This window comes from Alternaria novae-zelandiae (assembly GCF_023758075.1).
Source record: "Alternaria novae-zelandiae strain BMP 2774 chromosome Unknown scaffold_1, whole genome shotgun sequence".
NCBI lineage: Eukaryota > Fungi > Ascomycota > Dothideomycetes > Pleosporales > Pleosporaceae > Alternaria > Alternaria novae-zelandiae.
Genome location: NW_026056961.1, coordinates 394757 through 422419, shown reverse-complemented (window position 1 = coordinate 422419; position 27663 = coordinate 394757). Strand labels below are relative to the sequence as shown.

The window sequence follows — 27663 nt, the reverse complement described above, 5'->3', positions numbered from 1 at the left end:
GACCGGCAGGGCGTGTCGGGCTAAGGGCGTGTTAAGACCGGTGTGATGTACCATCCTTCGAACGTGACACTTACAAGAAAGAGGAAGAGATGAGTTGTTGTTGTTGTTGTTGTTAGTATTCACGTAGTCATGCCCGTATCGCAATGACGCAATGGATCGTAAACCTTTGACACTGATCAGCATGAGCAACAATGGCTTTGAGAAGCAACTTACAAATGCCGAGTGCCGAGTGCCAAGCGCGACAAGTGAATGCCACCGCTCCCGTACCTGTCACCACAACCTTAGTATACATTATGCCCATACAATTCTCATCTTGAGACTGGGTACTTACACCTGAAACCGTAGTGATAAAGCCGTAGTAGAATTGGCGGTGCTGATGAGCACCGCGTTATTGCTCCTTCGTAGAGGAGCTTGAATCGAATGGGGCGTCGGGCATGTGCTTGTTGGTCCAATTGAACTGTTCAAGTCCCCAAGTTTTTATTGCCCATTTGGTGGCGACGCCGGCGTCGGTGGTGGTGAGTGTTTTGAGGTGAAGGTGGCCCAGCCTGTCCTTCAATGTTTGTCGTTCTTTGTTGTAATGTGGGCAGCGTAGGTACCGGTGGGCGTAATCATCGGCTTCACGGCCGCAGAGACACATGACGCCGGTCTCTATAGGTACATGAAGACAATTTACTAAATGTTCGTTGAGACCATTGTGGCCCGTTCGGATTTGCGTGAGCAGGCTGCTCCGAGCCTTTGGCAGGTTGTCGTGGTACTGTAGAGACTTGGGGCCCCAGCCCTCCTCGTGGACCGGATGCATCTTCTTTCCGTCCATGCGACGCTGATGGCAGTATCTGGTCCATAGGTCGGTGCTCTCGAGCTTGGCCTGCCGCGCAAAGTACCTAGTGATGTCTTTGGAGCGGGCCTTGGGTGATTTGGCCCAGCGCTCTTCAACATCACCAATGTTGCCTTGCACCCAGTCTTTGACTTTCTGCTCGTCGGCAATGGACCTCCTATGTAGCTCGGAATAAGGGTGTAGCTGGTTCCTGCCTTGGGCGAGTCTCTGGAGGGATGGATGATGAACCGTGCGTGCTCGATAGGCGGATGATGAACGACGTAAGTAGACGCGGATGCTGTCAACATACAAGTCTTTCTCGAGGGGTTGATGGGGTGTGCACTTGTAAGCGCCCGCGACAAACCGAAGACATTGCGCTTGTAGCTTTTCCAATCGCTCTATCTCAGGCTCGTGAATGGCAAATTTGTCGACAGGCCGCTTGCCGCCTTTCGTGGAGTCGTGGAACCAAAGTCCGGATGAATAGGAAACCATGGAGCGCAGGGTTGTGAGATAGAGTTTTCGCATGTGCTTCACACTGGGGCCCTTGACTGAACTGGATATGGGTCTGAGGCTGTTTAGTCTCTTTGTAACTTTCTCCACGATCTGACAATGAAGTTAGCTCGATTGACATGTCAAAGTAGGTGAGGATGGATGGGCTTCGAGTGCGACTTTACTTACGTGATCCACATGTTTCTTCCAGCTCAATCTCTGGTCTACCCAAACCCCCAGTATGCGCATCTCTGAAAGTACCCTATCTTTCTTCAATTCTGGAATATTTGGTATACACAGAGATGGCACATAGTCTTCGTTGTCGGGATTTTCTCCAGGGCTAGGATGCAGTATCCGCTTCTTGGATGTAGAGTTCGCCTTCTTCTTAATGGGCTCTGCACGCTTCTTCTTTCTCTCTGCATTAGCTCTTGATCGGGCCCCATATACCTGGAGCCAGTCCTGTGTTGTGACGTCTGGAATGCTCGGCTCGGTCTGGATGTCGGGAACATCTATCCAATCGGAAGAGTCTGCTTCGCCCGAATGAGGTGAGGATACTGAATTGGCCTCAAGGCGACCGTTACGACGGGGATTATGACTGCCAGGGGGTAGAAGATGCATCACCGAATATTTGCTGGGTGCAAATTGAAACCCGAACTCCGTAGCCGTCTCGGCTAGTTCCTCGTGAACCTGGGTAAGGCGTACGCAATTCTCTTCCCAGCTCTCCGTGACACCCACGAGGATTGTGTCATCGGCGAATCCAGATCCGCTGATAAGTTGTACGTCTTCACACTTCTCCAGAAGAGGCGCAGCGACGATGTTGAACAGAACTGAAGCTAGTGCGCTGCCTTGTGGGACACCAGTACCAACGTAGAAGGGCTTGTTGACATCGGTACGATATCCAGGGATTGCCAAGGTGGCTTGACGGTCGGTCAAGTAGGCATGAATGAAATGCACGATCCAGGTTGGAAACTTCAGCTCTGCTAGCCTCTGTAGAAGCTTGTCGTGACGAACATGATCAAAGGCCCCGCTGATGTCGAGCGAGAGAATCGTCGCACGCTTGCGCATTGGCGCTCTAGAAGTATGGTTGGTGAAAGCTTCGTAGATAGGATTGAGAACGGATTGTAGAGCCATGGTCGTTGACCTGCCGGAAAAGGCGTACTGGTTCCAAGGTAAAAGCTGATGCTGAGCGAGAAGATTCGTCAAGCGCTTGGTGAGTAGCTTTTCGATTAGCTTGCCGAGGTGAGATAGAAGAGCAACTGGACGCCAGCTCTTGACTACATTGTACGCGTCTTTGTCGTCCTTTGGCAGCATGACAATATTCGCTCTCTTGAAGACTTGCGACCAACAAGAAAGTCGGAAGCACGCGCTGAAAGCATGAGCGAGGTATGGTTCAATGATACCTGATGTCATCTTGAACAGCTCGTTGCATACTTCATCCCAGCCGGGGCTCTTTCTGCGCTTACATTCCTTGATGACTTCCGCAACCTCCTCAACTGTAACTTCCTGGGAGCATTCTAGCTGCTCGGAGGGATCGCATAGTTCCGGCATTGGAATTGGAAGAGGGGGCGTATCGCTAGTACCTTGGAGGATGTGTTGTCGCAGACAATTGGCTTTGGCAGCCCCTTCTTGATGAACGATGTTCGAGTCTTGAGGATCCTTCAATGGTGGCATGTGTCGTAATCTGACTGGTAAATCCAGACGCTTGGTGATCTTGTAAAGTCTGGAAAGTTGCCGATCAGTTGTGGCTCGACTAACGAATCTGCGCCAGCTCTTCTGCTTTTCTGTCTTCAACAGCTTGTCTTTCTTTCGCTTTGCAGAATTCATTGCCTTCTTGTGTTCAGGGTCGCGTGTTCGGTCATACAGGTATCTAAGCCTTCTCTCCTCTGCACGAGCCTTCTTAACGGACGGTGTCATTGCTGGATTTGCCCGCGGCGATGGTGGGCCTGCCTTTGGTACGAACTTTTCTCTCGCGTCCCGGAATATTTGGAGTATGTTGTCGATATACTCTGATACTGATTGCTCGTTGAGAAGATCGGGCTTGTCGAGTTGCTTCAGATGCTGCGCAACGAATTTGCGTAAACCCTTCGTGTCCGCTCGATGATAGAGGTATCTGATGGGGAATTCTCGGGTAGGCTCGATGATGAGCGTGAACTCCACAGGTTTGTGATCAGTACCAAATTCATCAATGTCGGTAACGGTTCTCCAATCTTGCACGAGGCTTATAACTCCTGGGCTGACGAATGTGAGATCCAACGTTGACTGGTACTGTCCAGCTATGCCGGGGTCCATATCCTGGGTACGCGTATAGGTGACTGTACCTGGAATCGTCACCAGGCGGAATTCATTCTCCTGGAGCACATCCGCCAGGGCTGCCCCAGGGCGTGTCTGACTCCGATTAGATCCACTCCACCATGGATGATGCAGATTGAAGTCGCCCAGGAATATATCTTCTCCGTCCATCTGCTTCATACAGTCTACCACTCCCCGGAAGTCTTCAGGGCTTCTGAATCTCAATTGCCATGGATCCTTGAGGTACTCGTTGTAGAAGTTGTGAATGTTGTAGATGCCGCTGCTAGTCCGAAGAACAAGGGTCGCCAAGCATGAGTTGTGGTAGACAAACGTGTAGCTGTCTACCGCTATGTCTCGATGAACGTAGAAGCTTACTCGCGCCTGCTTTGGTGGCTTCCGCGGGTTCTTTGGCTCTTGTCCATATGTATGGTACCAGACATGATAAGGCGAACATTTGACCCATGGAGTTTGGATGGGGGCGTCTTGGACTGCGATTATGTCCCATTGCTGGCTTCCTGTCAGAATACTTCTGAGCCTGGCTGTGCCCCCATTACTGCGGCCCTGGATGACACTGTCGGTTTGAACTTGGTCCTCAACGACTCCTGTAGTAAATGCGCCCTTGACATTGACTTGGAGAATGCGTAACGAACCAAGCTTTTCGTCAAGCCAAGAAGAGCTGGATCTCACAGATCCAGTAACCCCTCTGGCTTGTTGCATTGAAGTGCCTGGGGTGCCCTTCATAAGCGCGAGGACGTATCAGGCGGTCCAGGCTCCCCGTCTTGGAAAACTTGTGATTGTTGGGTTGAGTTCGTTTGATCCGTTTCTACAGTCGGTGGCAGGATGGACTGGGAATTTGAAAGTGCGGCAGTGGCTATGCGTTTCCGAGTGAGACGCTTGTTTATTCGATTCTGCTTTTGAAACGTCGTCTGAACTGATAGGCACGCTTCTCGAAAGTTTTTGGGATCAATTTGGGCCCCTCGTTTCTTGGCGTCAAGTTCGAACATCCGTAGTTTTTTATCATGCTCCTCCCGCCTGTGCGCAGCCAACAGCTCGTCGGGCTGGGGTGGCAGATTCGCGGACGGATGGCTGAACGATGCTGTCTGAGATTTAGATCTACCAAGCCTCGGTTCTTTGGTGCTAGTAGGTCTCGTCGGATGAGTCGGTGTGGTAGTTTCAAAGAAGGGCCTCGTAGAGACTGAATCGCCACTGGTACTGGCGGCCTGCGGTGGCAGTGCCTTTCTTGACGGTACATCTAGACCAGCTTCCACGATCATAGATTTCGGATCAACGCCAGTAGTACTAGCAACGTTCACAGGTTCAGGTGGGGTCTGAGGACTTGATGCGGCGGATGAAGAGCTTAAATCATCGGCCGCTGCGGGCTGCCGTGATATGGTTTCTGCACCTGGATGTCCCTGCACACGGAGCGAGGTCGAAGGATCTGAAACGTGACCCAGGCCGGGGATGGCACAAGCCATATGTTGTGAGGCTGCTTGGTCGAATGCTTCGGGCAGAGGTGGTGACCCGACATGGTGGACTGGCAAAGAAGTCGAGTTTCCATGAGGTACGGGCGTTTCGTTTGGTGGTAAGGTGATTTCCATGTCGACTGGTAGTTCTGACGACACGTTGGTTCGTTGCTCGGTGGTAAGGCGTTGCTGTGAACCAGGCTTGGTCACAGGAGTGCTCGGCATCGATGCTGGAGAAACGGTTTGCGACGCAACAGCACTGTGGCCCTGGTCTCTGGGGTGTTCCGGCGTCTCCATCGTATGCGGACGTGCACGCTTTCGGCTCAGCGAATCGTTGTTCGCCATGTTAGACGAAATAGAGCCATCGTTGTGGCCGTGGGAAGGAGGACCAGATGTGACCTCGCTCGATAGGGGGGCAGTTATTGAAGTAGACACCGCCGGGAGAGTACTACTCATGTCGGGAGTGTGTTCGTCTTCCTCACTTTCCTCTTCTGGCCACCAACAAGCTTCATCTCGAAAGATGAACATAGCCTTTCGCGCCTTCACAACTATAGGGTGAACACAAACGGAAGAGAAGGCTACGTGCTTCAGTCGGCATATGGGACATTGTTGAAATGTACTCCTACAGAGTTTCGACTTGTGTCCAGAGTGACCACATTTTCCACATGACGGTTGCTGCTTTTTACAATGTCGACTCTCGTGATTGATGTACCCGCACCAGTGGCAGTACTGTAAGTCCATACGAGGGTCGTAATACCTATGGTTGTTAGTAAGTCCAGAATGGTGTCTGACGAACACCAACTTACTGGCATTCTGGCTGGGTAAAGTCCATCTTGATGTAACCTTGTTTACGCAGCTTCTGAGCAGACCGTAGACAAGAAAAGCTCAGCACTAACTTCTTCCACGTCCAGCGAGCGGACCCAATGTGTATGCCGTTCTCGGCGCTGATGAGCGCAAGATACTCGTCAGAGATGGGCGTGTATGGTTCGAGGCCGGGTGGATCCTTGACCCAGATGAAATACCTATCGGATATGATATGGGTCCCCATATTGAAGCCACGTGATTGGAGGGGGTCTTGCCAGTTCCGCAGGCATTTGTCCGCAGTGTCGTTGTTCGTGTAGACATGGAGCACTTTTCCCTTGACTTGGGCGGCAGTAATACAAGACCAAGGATACGCGGCTCCGTCTTTCAGAAACCCTACGATTTCGGCGGGAGTCTTCTTACTGTAGATCCCGATATCCGTGTCGCAGAGCGAGATCTTGACGTGAGGGCGCGGTGGGGGGCGATTGGTGCCTTTGGGCTTGGCTTGTTGGGAAGAGATCTCGAGAAGGCGTTTGATTCCCTGTATGTCGGCCTGCAAGCCTTGGTTGACAAGATGCTGTTCATTGGATGGAGGTGCAGCTTGATTCTGTGGGGAGGCCTGAGTTGATGGTGGAAGTGAATGAGAACTTTGCGTTGCTAGTCGACTGAAGGCCTCGGCCAATATACTGGCAAGCGAGGCGTTCGTGAGACCATGAGAGGTTTCGTTATGGCTGAGTCCAGACATGACGAGTGATAGCGGATATCAAGGGCGGAAGCAAGAGAGAAAATGATGTGAAATGAGTAGTGGCGTGTAGACAGATACGAAAGCTGGTTACTCTTGAATGACTTTGATTGTAATTAGCTACGATACGAAGATGCTTTGAACCCTTCTTATAGAAACTCTCAGATGAACGCCTTCAGCGCAATCCGTATAGAGGACTGCTTGCGTCTCGCATCACCCAACCTCTCTGGCACGGACCCAAAACCTACGACCAGCCTCGCTCGGTGGCTCGGCTGTGCCCAGCGCGTACTCTTGTGAGCGCGTACTACTCCCGACAAGCGAAAGCGCATGTAGTGAACATAGCGCGGGAGTGTAACGAAGGCGGAATGCGTAAATCCGCGGTGTTGGAACATAGTCGATCCGGGCCGTCTGCTAGGGCGTTGATGCCGTTCGTCAGGATTTGCGGTGGTTGGAATGTCAGAAAGTAGTTGCCTAGGCCAGACAAAGTCGGTCATTGCAACGGCACCTAGCCCTGAAGGAGACCCTCTATGATGCCGACGCTAACGCCGAAACAGACTAGCCTTGCTCCACCAACCAGCTACCTCCGCGTCGAGCCTGGTGAATTTGCCGACGCTATACGCACGTCAATCACCTCATCTCTGAACTTGGCTTTGCTCATTGCTTGCAATACCACACAAGATAGGCTGGCTATGCACCTAGTGCCTGTTGTTTTGAGAACCAATGCTTCTGTCGAGCCAAACTTCCATTCTCGCGCTCACTCGACGGCAGCCATGAATAGTCTGAGCACGAGAAAAAACCGCGGATTCCAATCTGAAACCTTGTCAAGGATACAAGTCGCGGCACCTTGTATCTAATCCATTCTCAGCGGAGCGGCTGTCATTGGCACGAGCTAATCGTGTCGATCTAGGAGCAGGCGCCGTCTCGGCGAAATATTCCAGCACGCGTTTCATCATATCGATTGCATACGTATATCTTCCAGCCATCTTCAATAAAGAGTGGCTGGGTGATTGCACTGTTTGTAGCTCTGTTTCTAGATCCCGCGAGCAGGTGCCGCGCCCTCTCTGTCCAAGGCTGGTCTACAGATATTCCGATCGTTCATATTCGTCATCGAATAGGGCCGTCAACGTCCGAGAAGCACTGCTACTTGGCCCAGCACTCAAAGCCATCCCCACATCATGAGCGATAATTTTCCAATCGCTCGTCCACCATCGGTCAAGGGTACAGAAGGCTGCTCTGATGCGTCGCCGGCCTTTGACCTTCCGACAGCATCACAGCGAACCGCCCTTGATGTTCTCCACTCAAATTTTACATCTTTGTCGTCATCTATCGGATGTTTCCGATCGATGTTTGCAGTTGCTTCAAGAGGTGGGTCGTGTAACTTTGTACGGTCGGTGAGACAGTGGACCTTGTCTTTGGAGAGCTTTCGTCCACCTGAACGCTAAACTTATGCAACGTAGCATGATCAGTACTCTTGACTTCTCTTAATTGAAACGTAAATACTTCGCCATAGCTTCCAATCTGTTCGCCTGTGAATGCGTGCTTTACTCAGATTGCGCTGCCCGAAGCAACGAGACTGGAAGTGGCACTACCAAGCGCAGACTTTGTGACTGTGGTACATGATTTACTCTTCTAAACCGATACGTGCGACATCAAGAACCGCTATTTTCATCACACGTGTCTATCAACCTGTGTACAACGTTTTCCCAACACGACCCCCAGCTACTCATGCAATAGTTTAGGGTAGGTGATGGTTTCAGAAGTAGATGAGCATTTTTCGTCCATCTCGGCCTCAAGTTGACTACATTAGCTTCGGTTGATGTGCTCCGAGTCCTATAAGCTATGATATTCGGTGGCGGGAAAGGAGTACAAAGAGTGAGGGGATGGAGCTTAATTGGGGCCTTTCTTCTCAGTGACACCAGAAGCGGCGAGCGACGGATATCGACTCCTCTGTAATTGACAGCATAATTGCAATCCTGATGCCGGGCTTGACAATTATTCCGCATGAGACGGTCGATGTGCCGTGGAAAGCTTTGGTAAACCTTGTGAGCAGGAAGTGATCACCGAAACAGACTTCCACAGCTCTTCATACGCTGATATTGTACAACGATATCATAGCACGCCAAGAATGCACTTGATGTGAGTCGTAGCCGTACAGCTACGGTGTTGTCGCGCGACCGCAATGAGGTCAGATTGCTGGCAAACATCCCTCTCATGTATTGCGTTATAGACTTAGTGCCTATCAGTCCGCCTTTATGAGGCCCTCCAAAGAGTGAGGTCGCACGAAATCGAGTCGACCGAAGTTATCACCACAGCAAAGTGCCTACATACCTAGATATCTACCGGTGAACATAAATCAACACGCGATGAGCGCTTTCTTTACGCGACTGATGATATGTCGAAGCGCCGATGTCAACGGGCTTATGAAAGCTGAGCTGCACTCCAGGATGGCGATCACGCTCGCCGGATAGTACTATACGTCAGCCTGGAGGGGGAAGACCTTTCAAATCGATCGTGCCATCCTTCGCTGATCTTGTCGATGTCATAGAGTCAACGTATCGATTGCCTCCAAAAAGATGATGAGACAGTTCTTCGCTGTGGCATTGTGTGGTGAAAGTAGACCGGGCCAAAGGCGCATAGAAATGGATGGTTGACCGTGATGATGACGTCATTGCGGGACACCTACGAACCCCGACCCCGCGCCGAAGCCCCCGCGATGCAGAGCTCGAGGTTCCTGCGCTTCTGTTTCTATCTACGGACGACCTCTACGAATATGACTTGGACTGACACACCTAGATGCGCATAGTGTCTTGATCGCTCTCAATCATGCCTGCATGGGCACCCACCGCCCGAGCGATCCGGTTAGCAACGAAGTCTACATAGCCTGCGTCCTCCCTCGGTGCTCTATCGAATGTACCGTCGCATGCGCCGTCGGATCCACCGTCGCACTGCCCACCGTCGCACTGCCCACCGTCGCACTGCTCACCGTCGCATTGCCCACCACCGCATTTCCACCGTAGTAGCCTCGATCGCTTCTGTCATACACCTGCCACTGCGTTCAAGGGCATGCCGCAGCTCAGCTACGTACCCTCAGCGAGCCACGCACACGATGGCGCATAAGCATACGAATGCGATCGCAACAGGACGTACAATTATACGTGCCTGAGAATACACACACCCAGAAGCCCATGTCATGGTACCGGTGGCATCTTCAGATACCAATACTGAGTCCAAGGCGATCACAACTTCTACTGGGGATACAGGATCCGTCGGTGATGTTGCATGAGAACTATCGCTTCTAGGGGAGCGCTGGACACCGCCGGAAGCAGCAGAGGAAACACAAGGCATTCACATGGTGTACTATACTACTGAGGGCTCTCCGTATGTATGGGGACTTTGTGGTCAGACATATACGTGGAGCTCCGCTCCATATATTTGTAACTTTGCAGCGGTGAAGTCGGCGAACGGGTTACAATGAAGGCTCTCGCGACTTTCCAGCTAGGTATGCAAGCGTTCTCTGATAGTCTTGCATTGCAGCTACGAGTAGACCTGCTGATCATGGCTAAGATAGTAATCAGTTACCTCCGCGTTCGTCTATTTGACGGGAAAGACTAAGTGTTAACGGTGGGGTTTGCCTCTATTTACCAACGTTTTCATCATTAGATCTTGCAATGAAGATCTGTGTAGACATTGTATGGCAGACTAGAACTGGAAACTTCTACACAACAAGGCTGTCAGTCAAAGGCGTTGCCGCAAATACGGGTGCCTACCTAGGCATCAGCTTCTGCGACAACGACTTCCTCGACGGTCACTCTTTACAAGTGCCGAGTCATACCAGCCACTTCATAAAGCAAGAGTAGCAATGCGTCGAGTGTTGTAGAGCAGCAAAGCGATACAGGAGCACCTACTGATACCACTTGACGAGGCTGTGACGAAGGAACCGAAGTGCACTAGCTAGCGTTGCCGATAATCACGTCAATGAAGCCATCGCATCTTCAGGACAAACTTCCACCTCATTAGCAATGGGCTTACTGTCCTTGCTATAATATACACGAGAGTTAGTGATACCATGGTATGGTGTTTCGACGGATCGCATGTGCGGCTGGGACCTCGGTACCTTGCCCATTTGGACTAGTTCCTTCCTGAATTCTAACAAGGGCACCCATGGAATTCTCGAACACGGCCAGTAGCTTTGTCTCTCACAGAGTCCTCATTGAAAGAAGTGCGCTACACCTGGGCGTCACCGAAAGTGAAGTGTTTCTATGTAGGCGCCTCGGTGTCTTGGGTCAGACACTTCACAAGAGCGACAAGACTGGGTTTCCTGCCCTTCACCCACATACAAGACAACGCACACTACCGCGCCGATCATGACTAAACTCTTATCTTCAGCCCCTTATTACTGGACGTACAACATCAGAATTATAGCCCTTTGTTGGAGTTTGCAAAGACAGGTGGATTCTTCAAGTGCGGAATGCAAGTTGTTCGCGACCAGGTTGCTCCTGAATTCAACGACCTTCACAGCGGCACCCAACTTTGTTCCCAGCCCCCAGAGGTAGTTCGACACACACCTCGGCAGATCTAGGAAGTCCCAGCCTCGTCGTTCTGAGAACGCTAGATCTCAGCCGCGGCCATTAGTTCCTCGGGCTAATTATGGCGCTTTGCTTAGGTGAAAGCGGTAGCCGGGCCTTCTGGGCTCTCTGCTGACTCTTCACGGCATTAACCATACACCCAAACCTAATATTAGCCGATTTCAGCTTTACTCGATGTTTCCGACTCTATCATTGCGACATAATTCCTCTACGATGTGTTCCACGTTCTCTCTACCATAACGCGACACATTTTCGCCCGACCACGTAGCGGCTCTTCACGGTTTGTTTGTAAACACAAGTTTGTCAGAGTTTTCTCCTCCGCTACCCATGGAGACTTCTAATACCTCTACCTTCACTAGCGTAATCCGGAATCAGCTTCCGTCAATAACGGCCGATTACCGTTTCATCAGGATCACCACCCAACCACCCCAACATGCGGTCTTGTGGCTCCAATACCAGCCACTTGACAGCACTATATCGTTTCGTGGAGTCTATAAGACGGCTTTGCATGTAGAAGATTCGGTAGCAATAAAGAAATTGTATTCAAAGCACAAATTCACAACAGCCGAATTTACTTCCACTCCATTTTATCTGTCCGCTCTCTTGTTCTATTTTTAAGTTTCTGCACTCAATATGCGCGATCCATTTAATAGAGAACTATACAAACTCAACATGCGCGATCCAGCTAAGAGAGAACTATACAACAACAGACTGATATCAACAGAACGCGGCTGGATACTACTGAGCGAGTATCTTGAGGAAAGGAATCGCGAGCCCATAGTGACACCGAGTCCGGAGACAACATACACACCGATTACGGAGCGTTCAACGACACCACAGCCAAGACTACCTGTTCGCTGGCGCGACAGCCCTTTCGCGAAGTTGTCGAAGGAAGTACGACGAAACATCTATCGTCACTACTACGAAATTCCAGGCGGCTACAAAGTCAATCCCCATACCAATCAATTGAGCATGCCTGATGGTGGGCCTATCGATCTCTCGCTCAGGTCCGTGTGCAGGGCGTTCAATGAAGAGACAAAGGGTCTCGAATTTGAGTGGAACACTATTCACTCCGCCACCACCGAATTGTCATCAGAGTTGTCTCTGATGGCTGCGTGTTGCGACAACGATGTCAGAATTGCTCTCAATCTGGGACAGAAAGTTCTACTCGAAGCGCGCTCACTTATCCACCACGTCCAAGCCGGTATACTCCACGAATTTCCAGCATACTGGCATGTCTTGGAAGACTTGCAGCGATATGGTCGACACAGGCACCCAACCGGAACACTGATGAACAACGACATGGACCCGCCCACAGAGCTACGCTTTCTTAGCAGTATCCTGAAAATGCTCTGGACCCATAAAGATTTCGAAGCAACGGTGGGGAGAGAACTCTCCAACTACAGAATCATCGAAACGTTGGAAAACCGGGCCACCAAGGACCTCTGGCAAATCGACGAAGGGTCGAACTGCCGCTTTGACGCTTCCACAAGATACAGCTTCTCTGCCGCCGCAGTAATGATTCGGTTCTTGAAGGCAAGTATCGTCAACCCTGCGTTCATGCACATGCGAAAGCTACATATGCATGAGGACCGTGCCTCTGCCGCTTTCCCCGAATACCACGCGAAGCCCTTCATAGGGTTCTGCAAGATCAATCCAAACCTCAACGTCCACCGCCGCGTCAGCTTATGGAATGCAATATTTGCGTCGGTCCACGACGCAGACCTATATCATCCTGTCAATATTTGTAAGTGGCTGTCACAAGTCTGTCGTCATGACGCCGACTAACGAATCTCTAGTCGCTGCTACTACATTTCGGTGGATGGAAGAAGCGCGAAATATGGCTTACTCGTCTGTCCACCACCATATGCCTTACCGTCTGGAGATCGACTGTGACAACATGCCCGACCTTGCAAGCGATATCATCCATTCGTTCGAGATCGAGGCAGCATGGCAGAACAAACTTGGTGACAGCATGCGTTCGGAATCACAGGGTGTTCACGCCATGGAGGAAACTCATTCCAAGTACGCGTGGGATCGATCAGGGAGTTTTGAGTTTCTTATGGGACTACTTCGAGTACCCCCTCGCGAGGGAATGATGGTGCATTACAACTTCAAACCCAAGAGCGTGCGGCTTGGGTGGATAAGCCGCCTCAGGTTCATGGGGGAGTCATGGGACGAGGCGTCGTGGAGGGAGTACAACGATGAGCGCCAGCGTTTCATGCGGCGGTTGACAATCTTGTGGGATCAAGGGTTCGTCGGAGGTAAGAGGAACGACCCCATCATGATTGATTAGTTCGCGATCTTTCATGATTGTCGTACTTTTTGGTTTTTGATCGGACTTCCGTCGGTTCGGCTTTCTTGCAGCTTCGGGAACTCTTCAATCTCACCGGGAGAGGCTTGTTAGTGTTATTAGGAGTTTTGTGTTATTAATGTTAAGTTATGCTTATCAGCCTTGTCTCATGAATGTTTGAACATAACATACACCCTCACGAACTTCGTCAGTCGTTTTGTCTTAAATGACAATGTCATTCAGACTTCACGTGTTCAGGATACGCATGGGATGAGGTTGTAACTGTGCATGCGAAGATCACTTTGTCATGTATATGATGTTTGATGGCCATTGACTTCTTCACATCCTAACTTTAGCTACGTCCGCTCGCACCAGCCAGTAGGGCTCGTTCCAACTGAAGATGACCATGCTTTCGCATGACACGTCATCTGCAGACCTACTACGACTGCTGCGTCTATCCCATCCCAACTGATTGCAATGCTTGAGTATGGAGATTATCCGTCTGCCACCGGGAGGGACTTCGTGGTGGCGACGCTTTGAGTGTGGTCGTGGCTACTAAGAGGCCCTTCTGGCACTTCAAGCTCGAGCGCGAGGCTTAGAAGCTCTTTTGGCCATGGACACGTCTCCATTGTGATTCCCGACCCCTGCGCGACGCCTTCGCCAGGCCCGAAACTGGAAGTCTGTAGGTGTGGTGGCGCATCATGTCTCAGACACGGCGCGTACTCCTCCGGCATCTTGACATGGTTGAATGCACCCGAGATATCTAGCTGTAGAATGCTGACTTTGCGGGGAGGCTCGCGAGGAGGTTGGCAGATTGAGGGACCCGTGGGTCTTCGGCTGGCCATTTGTAGATGCGGTAGGAGGGTACGATGTAACGATGGATTACTTGAGAGTTGATAGGCGGATCTGTGATTGCTATGGTCAGCGATGTATTCATCGGAGGCCTTGAGGCTCTAGTTACTTACTAGTGGTATTGCTGTTGCTCCGTGCTTCTGTCTTACCACCACAGGATTGGTGTCATGAACGTATGCTGATCTTGCAGTGCCTAAGACGAAAAGTTACATACAAAGTGTCGCCTTGTTATGCGTAGTAGTGAAGATGTTGCGGTGACAACTCTCGCTAGCCCGCGCAGCTCCAAACTATCCGGGGATGGCAGCGATTTTACATTAGACCCAAAGCGGCACCACTGTAAGACGACTGTGCGCTGCACGGCTCGGTGAAATCATGGCCCCGATGTAGCCGGACGACAGGATAGCCTGGATACTCAGATATTGAGGTCAGCACGGGCCGGGATAGACGCAGTAGTACCTCGGTACTAGTAGGGTAGGTGGACACATCCGCGTTGGGCTCGGTATTGGTCGATCCGAAGAATATGGGACAAGGCGAACATGACGCCTCGCATGCCATGTTCGTGTCGATGTGCGTGGCAACCTGGTCATCTCTATCGCTGCAGTGAGCATGCAATGCGTGCGCGCCGAGGTGCAGAGCAAGTGGAGATCTCGTGAACCGCCCCGGGGCTTGGCACGGCCCAAGGTGGGGCTCACGCTAGCTCACTAGCAGCTTGCACTAAGCCTCGCGTAATGCAGGGTTCCCTCGACGTCAGCCCATCGCCCTGAGACTTGAGTCGCTCCATGGCAGCCGAAGATCACATCCATTCTGACGCTTGGGATCTACTACCCAAAACAAGAGGTGGAACATTGATGCCTTGACCTGTGTCGACCTCGGGAACCATCTGTACAGCTGGTGCTGAATCATTGCGAGTCAAGACGTATGTCCCATATCATGGCCAGAAAATGGTCAAGCAAAAGTAGTCGTCAGTACAAATGACTGTGAAAGTCTAGGGATACCTTGGCTTAACGGTGTCACGTCGGTTCTCCGGTGTTTTCTCAAATTTGGAAGGCTGGACTCGGCCGCGCAACACAGTGCATCCGTGGCTCAACAGCCGATTACCACACGGGCTACGCTTTTACGGCTAGATTAGTGCATCATTAAGCCATTAGCTTCCATGGAGACGTAGGCCATACATATGCAACGATTTCAGACGCCATTGCGGCGTGGCCTACGTTGCATACGGACATCTTCCTCGAGCACTTCTTTCCTGTCCACATCATGCCGCAATTGACGCTGTTTGACCTTGCGCACCCTCCTTACAATGTGCCTAAGCCTCGAGACGGGAAGCGAGAGTATCTTCCGGGGGCTTTTTCTTGGCCTCCCAATAAACGCTTCCGCCAACTCACTTTAGAGTTATCCCTCACTGGATTCAGGCCCTCCACACGCCCTTCGCCTTTGAACCTCATGGACTTGCCGCAGGAACTTCTCGACCAGATTTACGAGGAGTACTTTACGCACCCAGGGGGCTATCGCGTCTGCTTTGACACCACCGAACCTGAGACCCAGTGTGTCATCGGATCCGACGGGAAGAAGATCGATCTTTCTCTACGCTTGGTATCAGTAAGACTGGCAAAGGACACTAAGGGACTCGCTTTCAAATACAACGCACTTCACTTCTCTCCAGAGCCGGAAGTACTACATCCGGCGCGAGTCGACACGTTGGACACCAAGCAGTTCGGGCTCTACATGGATCTTCGAACTTTCCTCGACGAGCAAATACTCCACGCCTCGCGCCGCCTACTTACTCCAATCCTAATTGATGAGATCACGTACGACTTTCCTCAATACCGCGGAGCGTTGAATGACTTGATCGCCAACGAACGCCGTGTGGACATGTTTCACGGATGCAAAGGTGACCCAATGTCTATAAGGCGGGCATTTGTACTCCATGCTCTGGATATCCTCCACAAGCTACCACACTTCACTGAGACAGTTCGCGCCGCCCCATCCTGGAATTTGCAACCTCTACTCCGGCCGGCTCAAATTATACGCCCTGTACCGGTCGCCTTCTGGAAATATCCACCACGTTATATTGACGACGATGTAGCTGATCGCCTACAACAGTATAAAGCTATTCATTTGGAGAGGCGTGCGCACATAGAATTGATAGGCAACCTTTCCGCCGCTGCACTGGCAATTCGATTCTTGCAGCGATTGCCGAGCGAGACGATGTCGCAAATACGCAACGTGCACCTGAACGAGGACAAACCTTCGATCTCGTATCCAGAAACGCACGCTCAGGGTCTAAGACCTCTTCTCGAACATTACCCCAAGCTTCATGTCCATCGAAAAGTCTCTATAGACTCAGCGATACTTGATTCCATCGACTCAGTAGCTCGACGCGATTACAGGGGCGAAGGCCGCTTGGCAGACAAATGGAGGATCCACGCGCCATACATCGTCAACAATAAGGGAGCTAGCTGGATGACCTCCACTATCTGGCCATGGATCAGCGAGGTTCTGGCGTTCTCGGCTACATCCAAATCGTCATCACAATTCACCTTCGAGTTTGTGCACGGCACACCCAACACGATGGAACCATGTAGGTTCTTCGAGTTCGTGCAGCGAGATCTGGCCTGGCAAGGCGCTCGCCGTATCGCCTACCAGAAAGACATGGCGAATGGCATACCAGCCTCTGAAACGCATCATACACGCTACCTTTGGCCTCACTACGAGATGATTCGTTCTGCGGTTCAAGACATCATCGACAAATCGTCCCCAGTCAAGTGCAACTTCGAAACTCGACCTGTGTACAGCTCAGCATCACTGTTCACTTCGAACGGTAAGTTGAGAAAAGCAAGGTGGCGTAAGCGCATCGTAAGCGCCCAAGAATGGAGGCCGATAGTGCTGCTAGGGGGGCCGCGCACTCCACCGACTCCCCTTGCTGAGACGTACGAAGCGCTCAGCAAACAGGAAGCTGATCTCCACTTCCACGAGTAGCAGTCCCGAGAAGACACTTATTATCTCGTTATTTCGTTCTCATTAGTAGTAATAATATCGCTTAATCGTACGAATGAATGTCTTTCTCCAGTTTGACGACTACCTCACGCGCCGCACTGATACCGGCTAGGGCATTATTGATCGGTTGTGCCGTGTCACTTGTCTGTGTCCCTGGTGAAGCCAGACATGCACAAGTGAACTTCTTCTGTCATGATTGATAGAACTGGCATTTGTCATGCACATGACGGGTAGCTGAAGACGCGCATGTTATTCATGGAACTTCATTCATTGTCTTGACTGCAAGCAAGTGAACAGATCATCGATAAGTACACCAACGTGTTCACGAGATGCCTCACATAACTAAATATTGGCAGAAGTCCACGGCAGCTCTGCCGCCTGGGCTCTTTTCCCAGAGGCCACTCTCACCGGTAGTATATGTTCGAGTCTAAGATTGCCCCAGCCAGGTAGCAGAGCGTCTGATGACCTGGTGGTTGTACAAGTGATGCTCCCATTGCGACAAGGTCCAGTCGTGACGCTCTCGCTGGAAGCGACCGAAGCGCTCTCTTGGAAGGAAGAGATTAAGCCTTGCGCATGCGACTCGGGTCATTCCACAGGGTCGCAATCTTGCAACAGAATAGAGATTTGCATGCGAAGCATCTCATCAAGAAGCAAACCTTCGGAAGAACGATATCACGGTCGAAGTCGCAACAGATCTGAACACCCTACAGTCCCAACGGCCATAGTGATGTGGCTCTCTACTCCACGCCTTGATCTTGTGTATTGTTGTGGCTACGTTCGGTTCGCTCCGGGGAGTTACGTTCGTGGCGAGGGATGCGACCAAGCGGTTGGTTTCAGGGCCTTTCGTCGGGTAGCGCGCAATCGTCTCGATGTTGAGATACAAGTCGTAGGGTAGATCTGGCGATGTCTCGATATACCGACGAGTAGTCTTCGTGTAGACGGTAGTGAACTGATTCGTATTGTATGTGAGCGCAAGACCTTTGACATTGGCAGCTGGAAGATCGCGACTATACGCGTGGGTGATATCGACAGCGTTGGAGGGGCCTTTTGGGCGACCAGCAACTGTGCTGTTTCGAGTTGTGGACATAACCCTGCCCCTTCGTTGTGTAGTACGCATACACGGTATTGCGAAGCTCTGGTGGAGTGGCTTAGAATCCAGATTGCGGGTGGAATGGAGATTGTGGAGACTCATTCGAGCGCGGGACGAGCCGGACGTGGCTGAGGGCGGCTGGAGTCTAATTGATCAATGAGTAAATGTGATGCTTGCGATGTGCTCGTTATGTGGTTGGTGTGAGCTTCGGACATGAGTATGTATGAGGTTTGAGGGCTTGGGGTGGCTGAACGAGTTGAAGTTTGTACATGATTCTCTATTAGAAGACACGAGCTTCGCCGTGGAGTGCAATGCCAGGCAGCGACGTCGCTTGTGACCTCTGGGCCGAAGAAACAAGGTCCCAAGGTGTGCCGAGCTTGACGAGCTACCACTATTGCCGCATGACGCGAGACGTCCATTTGAACAGAATTATCCACATGCTCAGACGCCTGTACAGATATGTGTATGTTCGTTCGACAGAGAAGGCTACGTGTGTGTTCGCGGGAGGCTGCTCGCTCAGGGGCGGTGTTGAGTGGAAAGCACATCGAATGCTACGACGGATGAGAATAGCGCGCCGAGTCTTGATGTGGCCCTATACACATATGTGAGATCCTTAAACCAACAGAATGTCTGGTCGCGATGTGATTCAGATATCGACAAGCTTTGTGTCCCATAGCTGAGGCACTCGGTCCATGTCGCGCAGTCGGCGTCGCGGAGGGGTTGAGCGGCTACTGTACAGCTTCGTCGCATTGCGCCGTTGGGGCTCGAGAAAGATGATGGCTTGCCGCACGCAAGGTGCTAGAGTATATGGCCTTGCTGCCGTTTTGGTGATGTACATTCGGAGGTGCAGGTGGAAATGCAGGCGGTCGTGGTCGAAGTGCTGGTAGTTCGATGACGCTTTGTGCTGAGGCGCAATCGGCGGGTCGCACTCTGGGCACCCACATGATGGCGCGTGGTCGCCGAAGAGGGGTCCACGTGTGATCGGGTCACTTGCGCGCAACGCCTTTGACATGCATAAGAAACGATGGCAAGCGATGGCTTTTGATGAATAACGTTATTGATGGATGTAGGTCTTAGAGTTTCAAAGATGACGTGAGCATAGTTTACTAGGTTGTCCTGGTCGACGTTCGTGGAGCGCGTTCAAAGCTTCCAAAGTTCTCAGAATGCGACACCACACCTGAGCGACATATTGCGATTTGCTCGCCTTGCTACAATAACTACAGTCGCAACCACGGAACAAGACTTCGCAGCTGCTATTCGAATAGAAGTATAAGAAAACTCATTGTATTATGGCTATGGAATGCTGATACCTATCTCCTCCTCCAAAACCCCGGCTCACTCGACGGGTTTCCGCCCGGTAAAATCTATGCCACGAATGTCCACCGCGCCCACCTTAATTAGACGCTTGAATGCTTTGCTTCGACTTTCCCGCTCTAGTCAAGCGCTTATTCTCTCGACGCTCCTTGTTGTGCATGCGTGCTGCAGACCTCGTACGGGCTGTCCAGGGCCCAATGATCGAGGCTCTTGTTTTGTGGTTGTCGTTGCCCTGGTAGTCGCTGTCCTGATCGTCGCTGTCTGGCTCGTCGCTGTCTGGCTCGTCGCTGTCTGGCTCGTCATCGGCTGGCTCGTCATCGGCTGGCTCGTCGCTGTCTGGCCCTGGCCCCTTGTTGCCTAGCTCTTCGTTCCCATCACAGACATTCTTCCAGTTGGGCTGTGGCTCCAGGAAAGTGGGAGACTCCATGGTCATGGCCACATGATCTGTATGGAGCTGATCCGACTCCTCTTCGACAACTGTCGATTCGGGATTTTTGCCTGAAGGCTCTTGAGGGTGTTCGAAGATGCCCTGGTCTGCGGGTTTCGTGCCGGCAAGTTCGTTGCGTCGTTGGGTGAGCACTTCGTTGAATCGTCGGGTGAGCACTTCGTTCAGCTGTGTGAGCACTTTGTTCCTCCGAACCAACTCAAGCCGCATCTCCATGGTGTCCATGGAAGTCAGTTCATTCGTATCCTGCATCTCGCTAATCTTTCGCGCATCGTCTTTCACAAGCCCATGCTTTCCGGCGATGATTGTATTAAGTTTGCGTTCGAGCTCGACCGCTTCGCCGACCCTGCGTCTGTACCGGCGTGTAAGCTTACTAATCTCATCCTCGAAGAATATGAGGTCCTCCTCCCGTGCATTCCTGAGGTCTTCGTGGTCAGCTTTAAGCAGGTCCAAATCTTCTTTCATCCAGTCAAGCGCCTCTTGCATGACGTCCTTCTTATGAGTGTCCATATCGATGACGCTGTTGCTCTTTCTATGTGTTTGCGTGTTCACGCCATTCTCTTTAATGAGGCGCTCAACCTCCTTAGCCTTCCAGCTATCCAGTTTCTTAAGCGTCACGGAGAGCTCCCATTCCAAGTCCAAAGCGCGAACCATTATATCGGGCACATTGTGTAGTCGTTCAATCGCTTGCTTCCCCATATCGTCTGTGGAACAAGGCCGAGGGGGAACTAGACGGCCAGTGATGGGCGAACGGATGAGGTTTGGGGTATGCGCGGCGGGCATGCGTGACGTCTCATCATCGGAAGATGCTGGGGGCGAAGGAGGGCAGTATGTCATACCACTGCTGGGCACTGTGATGGGTGTTAGCGAAGTAATAGAGATAGCTGGATGAACTGACCCGCGGATCCTCCACGGCGGTCTAGGGAGGGCAACTGTTTGAAGGAATGAGTGTCTCCACTGCTAGACCACGCAGACGCTGAGCAGTGAAGATGCCTTGCGTCTTGTTGGTTGATCATGTCTTCGCGGGGCGTGTTCAACATTGTGGATCTCAAACCTGGGGAGGAAATGGTAGGTATGTGAAGTATTGTTGTGGCCAGTCACGGCACTCAGGATGGCGTCGCGTCATTTGTATGGACATCTGGAAAGCCATTGTATCCAGCCCTTCCTGGAGCGAACACGTTGGCGGAGCGACATGTTGTTGCGACAACGCTGGAATGACTGCGTGGGCGTGAAGGTCGTTTCAGTAGTTCCAAGATCTCTGCGGGGCTGCTTCGGAAGGGATTCTGACCTCGGGAAGTTCAGTGTTTTACCTAGGTAGGATTAGTACTGGCGCTAGCGCCATGCCATCCCTGTCTTGCGAGCAACACCACCCGCGCTCGCCAACGGGGCCCTTGCAGTCGGCCCGTATTAGAGGTTCGTCCAATCAGGCCGTTTTGAACACCCGTCCGGGCTTCTTCACGCGCAAGCGCTGATGAGAAACCTCCTGCCGATACTTGGTTCCCTCAAGTTGAGAACGGATGTTCGGGGAGACATCACCTTGCCGTTCGTCGACGCATGCAGCACGGATACCTGCGCAAGATCCATCTGCCTGACATCGCGCAATCGACGCCCCGCCTCTTCCAAGGTCGTCGCTGCTCCGAGCTGCTACGCCAGATCTCGTTGCACGTAATGTATCTGACATGACAGATTCACACTCGAAGATCACAAAAAGGAGCGAATAGGATGGTGGACCCAATGGTCACATTGCACATGCGGAATCGTCTGACCTATCAGAAACGGACGCATTGATGCCCGGGGAGTGCCCGGGCGAGCTCGCGGCCCAGAAGGGATTACCTGGCTATCGACAAGGACAAAGAAGAATCAAATGCGCTTTTGAGTCGGACAAGAGGTTGATCATGGTTAGTGGTTGGTCGCAACTCAGATGTCAAGGGCGGCACGATATCAACAACGTATGCGCCGTCGCGGCCACTAGTGTTACTGTGTCAACTCCTCGGGCTTACGCGATGTCCGGCTTTGCCCATAGTTTCATTTATCCCGTTCTGGGTGTTTGGCTAAGAAGCCCGCGATGACGCGTGTTGGACCCGGATCGGAGGTTGAACAATTGAGGTTGTCATTTGAAGATCCACTACCTATCACGTAAACAGTGGAGTCTTGTGCATATGATCATAATGTTTAGGTTCATCTTGTCACCACTGGTAAGACGGTAGTCCAGAAGTGTTTCATACATCAAGAGACGGTGCGAAAAAAAGACCATTGCATTGAATCTACGAGACTACTCATCCTCGATAACCATCGGCCATACGAGGTCTGTTGTCCATCCTATCCTTTTTTCTGCCGGTTGGTTCGGCTCAGCGGAATGCTGGCACCCAATCCGCATCCTCGTTGCTCGCTTTCGAAGCTTGATAAATCTTCTCTTCGGGCCGGTGATAGACTGCCTGAATGCAGAGGTTGAAGACACCCTCGAGATCCGGGTTGTGGTGACGTGGCGTTTGCCGGTTCTGCGTTTATCCAAAGCCATTATTGATAGCTCGTTGAATCTTGTCCTGAGACGTTTGTTTTCGGCTACCAACTCACTGCGTTCCTCAGTGAATCTCTTCTTCTCCGCCTCCAGCTCCTTGATGTCGTCACCCGTCAAGAGGAATTGCTCCCACAGTTCCTTGTGCCTGCGAAGGAGCTCTTCATACTCATCGCTGGACTGTGCAGACGCGGCGGGGATCATCATAGCGACCCACCCAGTCTCGAGCCTGTGTCTCAACTCTGGCCTAAGCTGTTTAGGCACGGCAGTGAGCCTCGAAGCAGGCACTGCGGCCGCGAGCTTGTATCTCAACTCTGGGCTAAGCTGTTCCGGCACGGCGGTGATCATCGAAGAAGGCCGTGCGGTCCCGAGCTTATGTCGCAAAACGGTGATCAGATCGCTGTACTCAGCGGACCAGTCGTTGAGCTTTATCAACTCTCCCAAGAGCCTCTCGTTGTCTTTCTCGAGCTGTTCAATCACTCTGTCTTTGTCGTTCGCCTGCTCGACCGTCGCGTAAAGCTCCCATTCCAGCTCAAGGATCCAGAGGTACTGTTGTTTTATAGACTTTCTGTGATGGTTGATGTGCTCGAGAGGGTCTTCGGTCAAATCTTTGTACGACCATGTTTTGAAGGCGCGCATACGAGGATGCATGTTAGGCTGGCGCGGAATGATGCGCCCGGTAATGTGCGAACGCGTGAGGGAAGGCAAATCGACAAGGTCGGCGCTACCCCAGAACTCGGCTGCGGCTGCCGATAATGGTAGGGGGTATATTTCTATGTTCGAGGTCAGCGGGGTTTTTCGGCACAGGGAGGGTTACTGACCAGCGATCTTCCTATGGTGGTCCAGGAAGAACTGCTCTTTTGCGTGACCTCGCTCGCCAACCGGCACCTGTTCTAAAGCTGCTTGCGTTCGTATCGTAGTTTGCGATAGCTCATGACTTAGAAGCGCCCCCCTGTAGGTCTTGAATGATGACATGCTGAGCGTGGAGACGAGGATATGTGAAGGCTCGTTGTGATCAATCTGCCATACTTAGGACGGCGCGTCGTACATATATGCGTGCTGGCATACTGTATGCGAAGTGTTGTTGTAGCGACCTGTTGTCTCGACGACATGTGCGGGAGTGTGAAGGTCGTTTCGGGGAATTAGACAGTTCTCAGTGGGGCGAGGGCTGCCCTAAGATCAATTAGCTTGAGGATCGCCGACGACATGCGCGCTCTAGTGTCGCACGTCCCACCTGGCCAGCGTCGATCATGCAGCGAGCGGCTGGGGTCATCATGTTGGTGTTCCCGTGCACGTGCGCTCGCACGTCATCACTGCACAGATCAGCTTGACGATAACGTCACTCGAACGCTACAGTACAGATTGAACCCAACTTTTCATAATAAAGAACTAACTATCTTATACAAAGCAACAAGTATCAGGAAGCAAAACAGGCGATACGAAGAACTAACAAAGGAAAATAATGACGGTACAACTCGAAACAGCGAAACCCTCCCAAGCAATGCATCTCCACCGATGTTGTAGCTCAACGGCAACCAATCTCACACTGTCGTATCCATCTTCTCTACCGCTACCACAGTAGGCTTCGGGTCCTTCGGCTGTGGCTTAAACCAGTTGTTGAGTTGCTTCTGGCCCTTCTCCAATGGACTAGGAGGGTCGACGGCAGGGGCATCGGGCTGAGAAGAAGTCTCTCTGGAACGTGCACTGGGAACTGACACCTGACCGCGGCGTTCGGGATTGATGTTGTCGTGATAGGGTGGGGAAGAAGCTTCGGGTGGAGAAGAACACTGTCCACCGTCACGGGCATTGGATACTGGCACCTGAGCGCGGCGTTGGGGGTTGACATGGTCGTGATAAGGGGAGGAAGAGGCTTCGGGAGGAGAGGAACTCTGCTCTCGTTCGCGGGCACTGGGAACAGGCACCTGAGCGCGACGTTGATCGTTGACAAAGCGATGATCGGGTACAGATCTCACAAAGTCCTCTCTGCCTTTACCGTATGCTCGCTCGTCGTAAGTAGGTTCGCGGGAATGATCCGAAAGAGCCTGGGTTGACCGTCTCCCAGTAGAAGATTGGGAACTTCTGAAGTTCTTCTTGCCCTTGTTCCTGGGGTTGGGCCTGCGAAGGACTAGCGCATCCTGATCGTGCTCCCGAGCCGGAGAAGAGGAGGTAGACTGCATGCTTTGACTGCTGCTGCTGCTGCTCGAACCTTGATGATGGAGATGAGATTGAGGGGCTCTGTAGACGTGCTGTTGCTCGGCCCGGGAGGTTCCTATTGGTAGACCAAGCCTGAGATCACGCGCCTGATAGAACCATTGCCGCCCGTTTACGATTGCCAGATTCTTCCACATTTGGTGCATGTGCTTTTCGCCCGCCTCCTGTATCGTCTTTCCTCGCCACCTCTCTGATCCAGTTGCGAAGATGAACTTTTCAGGTGTGAAAAGTCTTGCCCCATTCCTTCCGAGCCCCTTGTGAGTTACTTCATAATCAGCGACGATACCGACGACCCAGGGCTGGCAGTTGGCATGACCGGGTATAATGGTACCCGAATGGTACAAGTGTTTTAAGAAGTCTGATCTCTCTACGCATTGTGAGATGAGGAATTCCTCGGCTGGCCGCGTAGCAAAGTCTGCGCCCTTGATCATGTTGTTCTTGGAAATCAAAGGATTTGCCACGGGGCCGTACTGTGTGGTAGGATATTCCATGAGCTCGTCGGCGCGGGGAGGAGGTGGAGACGATGATGCGTGAACAGAGTTCTTCAAGCCTTGTCCATATTTGACCGCAGCGAAGTTTGTACCCTTCCAACCAGTACCGAAATCCGGCCGACCTCCGGGATAGGTGGGTGCGGGAGACGATGGTTCTGTCTGCGAAGAATCGGAGCCGAACACAGAGTCAGCGGTAGACGCTTCGTATTCGCTACTGGCAGTAGCTGAAGGAGAACTCAGATCGATGCACGGAAAGTCATCGTGATCGGTCTCGGCGGAGAGCCTGACCGGCATCTCGCGTTGGGAAGGACTTTGCACTGGCGCCTTGCCTGCACTTGATCCAGTAGAGGACGGGAAGATACTCGACTGGGACTTGAAGCCTCGGTGATCGTCGTAGCTTCGCTTCATCTTCTTGGGAGCCGGCTCATAGCCTTCGATTTCGGAAGCATCGGGCGGAAAGTTATCTATGTCTTCGAAGGGACCGGCCTCGTCCTTCGCCTTCATTTTTCGCAGAAAATGAATCGCCACCTCTTGGTCTCTGATGCTCAAGGGTCCAACAGATTCCAGGAGGCGTTCGATACGTTCTTCGCGTTGCTTTGCGAAATTCGCCCGGACAGGGTTTGGCACCGTAGTCGTCATGATGAGAGGCTAAAGGGCTGGTTGGATATCGCAAAGCCTGAGATGGGAAGCTGGCAAGAACACTTTTGCCTAAGAATAGGTCAGCAGCTGTTGCATGTAACGAGTGGCTCAGAATACATACCGGGTGATGAAGGTAAAATGGTCGAGTAACGAGTTTGACCAGGTGAATTGAAGAGACTTGATAGGCAGATTGATGTAGGCAGCTTCTGAAGTGAACCACTGCTGCTGAGACTGAGCTGTATGATGAGCTCCATGACCGTCTCTTCATCCTCTTTTCATGTCATCCGAGGGCGCGCGCGTCTTCTCCAGATCACTGCACCATTCCTAATCGAAACGGCAACGCGCTGTGCTCAGTGATCTTGAGCGGCTTTCGCTTAACGACCAATCGCTCGCGAGATCAAGATCAACACTCAGTCGAAAGCGCGCGCATCCAGCCAAGACTGTGTGATCTGAAGGCGCGCCGCTAAAGCTGTCAGCATCGTGTGTCGAGACCGGAGGCTGGTAGACCGTTTGGTCTATAACATGATACTGGGATGTTGCTAGTTTGGGGATATTGAAAGCTGACGGAGTCGGGCCTGAATGTTTTGGGCACCGAACCTAGTCAGGTGTTTCGGTGGTTCTTGCCAGAAGCGCCGCCATAGTCTGAACCTTGGAAAGGACCGATCAATCACTGTGTCACGTCACCTCGGCAGATGAGTTATTGTTTACTTGAAGACGCAGCACCCGTAAATTGAGGTGGCTGGTGACATCGTTGGGCTTCAGGGTCAGAGACAAGTCCTGTTCTGCATTCGTTGCACCCGTGGACGTCACTCCCCCAAGACCTTCACGGCGTACCACTGCAAAGATTCTCCGTGCTTGGCAGACTTGAACGCATCTAGCCCTAGACTCCCATTGCAGGTCACGTCATAAGCTGCTAAGTCATACTTCGGCCGTCACGAGGTGACGAGATGCTATCGTTATCATGCAATTACCTGCCGCGTCTAACTGTCGCAGAGTAGTATGGTAATCAGTGCGCCGTAAACTGAGGCAATCTTATGCTCTCTTCCATCTAATGTTTCGAGGCTTGTCATTGCTCTTGCCAAAAGGTAACCGCATCACCGCTACTGCATGGCGTGGGCGGTCATTGCTCCTCTGTCTCATAGAGTCGACCGCATTGGCGATAAGCCTCGATAGCTCTGGTCTTGCTCACTAGTGATTTCGAGACACGATTGTGTATCGTGAAGCAAGCGTGGTTTAATTGATATAGAACCAACGCAGGGTCATGTTGCGGCTTCCAACCGTGCCCAGGTGGAAAGTGCTGTTGCACTAGCACCCATGAAATGTATCCTTCCACGAATCATTCAAGATTATGCGTGATGGCAGTGATTGCTGTTCAACTATTTCTAGGTCTCAGACCATTTCTGTCCCAAACTAAGGCTCCAGATGTAGGGTTGGGTTATACCTCCCGATTTCGTCAATCTCCCGTATGAATAGCCTCGTTCAGTCTTCCACCACTCACAGCGCAATCTATCTCTCAGGAGTGATTCGAACAAATAAATGTCCCGAACCATCATAGATTCATGAAGTAACTGAATGGGGTTCTTTGACTACAGTAGAACTTCCCGAGGTCTCAATTTGGCTTGATGCGCTACT

The 27663-nt window shown here is 51.8% G+C and overlaps 6 protein-coding genes across 6 annotated transcripts; 2 read left to right on the top strand and 4 right to left on the bottom strand.

Moving 5' to 3' along the window:
* Positions 1-5857: 5857 nt before the first annotated feature.
* On the bottom strand, positions 5858-6601 carry J4E88_000112 (uncharacterized protein; the record flags this gene model as incomplete). The annotated part of the gene is made up of 1 exon (XM_049393793.1): positions 5858-6601. The coding sequence occupies one exon, from the start codon at positions 6599-6601 to the stop codon at positions 5858-5860; it is 744 nt and encodes a 247-aa protein (XP_049259622.1).
* Positions 6602-11617: 5016 nt separating this feature from the next.
* On the top strand, positions 11618-13480 carry J4E88_000111 (uncharacterized protein; the record flags this gene model as incomplete). The annotated part of the gene is made up of 3 exons (XM_049393792.1): positions 11618-11622; positions 11838-12931; positions 12984-13480. 3 exons carry the CDS (start codon positions 11618-11620, stop codon positions 13478-13480), a joined length of 1596 nt encoding a protein of 531 aa, XP_049259621.1.
* Positions 13481-15586: 2106 nt separating this feature from the next.
* Positions 15587-17308, top strand: J4E88_000110 (uncharacterized protein; the record flags this gene model as incomplete). Its single annotated transcript, XM_049393791.1, has 1 exon — positions 15587-17308. One exon carries the CDS (start codon positions 15587-15589, stop codon positions 17306-17308), a length of 1722 nt encoding a protein of 573 aa, XP_049259620.1.
* A 2501-nt stretch (positions 17309-19809) lies between these two features.
* On the bottom strand, positions 19810-20874 carry J4E88_000109 (uncharacterized protein; the record flags this gene model as incomplete). Its single annotated transcript, XM_049393790.1, has 1 exon — positions 19810-20874. One exon carries the CDS (start codon positions 20872-20874, stop codon positions 19810-19812), a length of 1065 nt encoding a protein of 354 aa, XP_049259619.1.
* Positions 20875-22447: 1573 nt separating this feature from the next.
* On the bottom strand, positions 22448-24001 carry J4E88_000108 (uncharacterized protein; the record flags this gene model as incomplete). Its single annotated transcript, XM_049393789.1, has 3 exons — positions 22448-23463; positions 23512-23642; positions 23997-24001. 3 exons carry the CDS (start codon positions 23999-24001, stop codon positions 22448-22450), a joined length of 1152 nt encoding a protein of 383 aa, XP_049259618.1.
* A 230-nt stretch (positions 24002-24231) lies between these two features.
* J4E88_000107 (uncharacterized protein) lies at positions 24232-25896 on the bottom strand (the record flags this gene model as incomplete). Its single annotated transcript, XM_049393788.1, has 1 exon — positions 24232-25896. One exon carries the CDS (start codon positions 25894-25896, stop codon positions 24232-24234), a length of 1665 nt encoding a protein of 554 aa, XP_049259617.1.
* Between the last annotated feature and the right edge of the window lie 1767 nt (positions 25897-27663).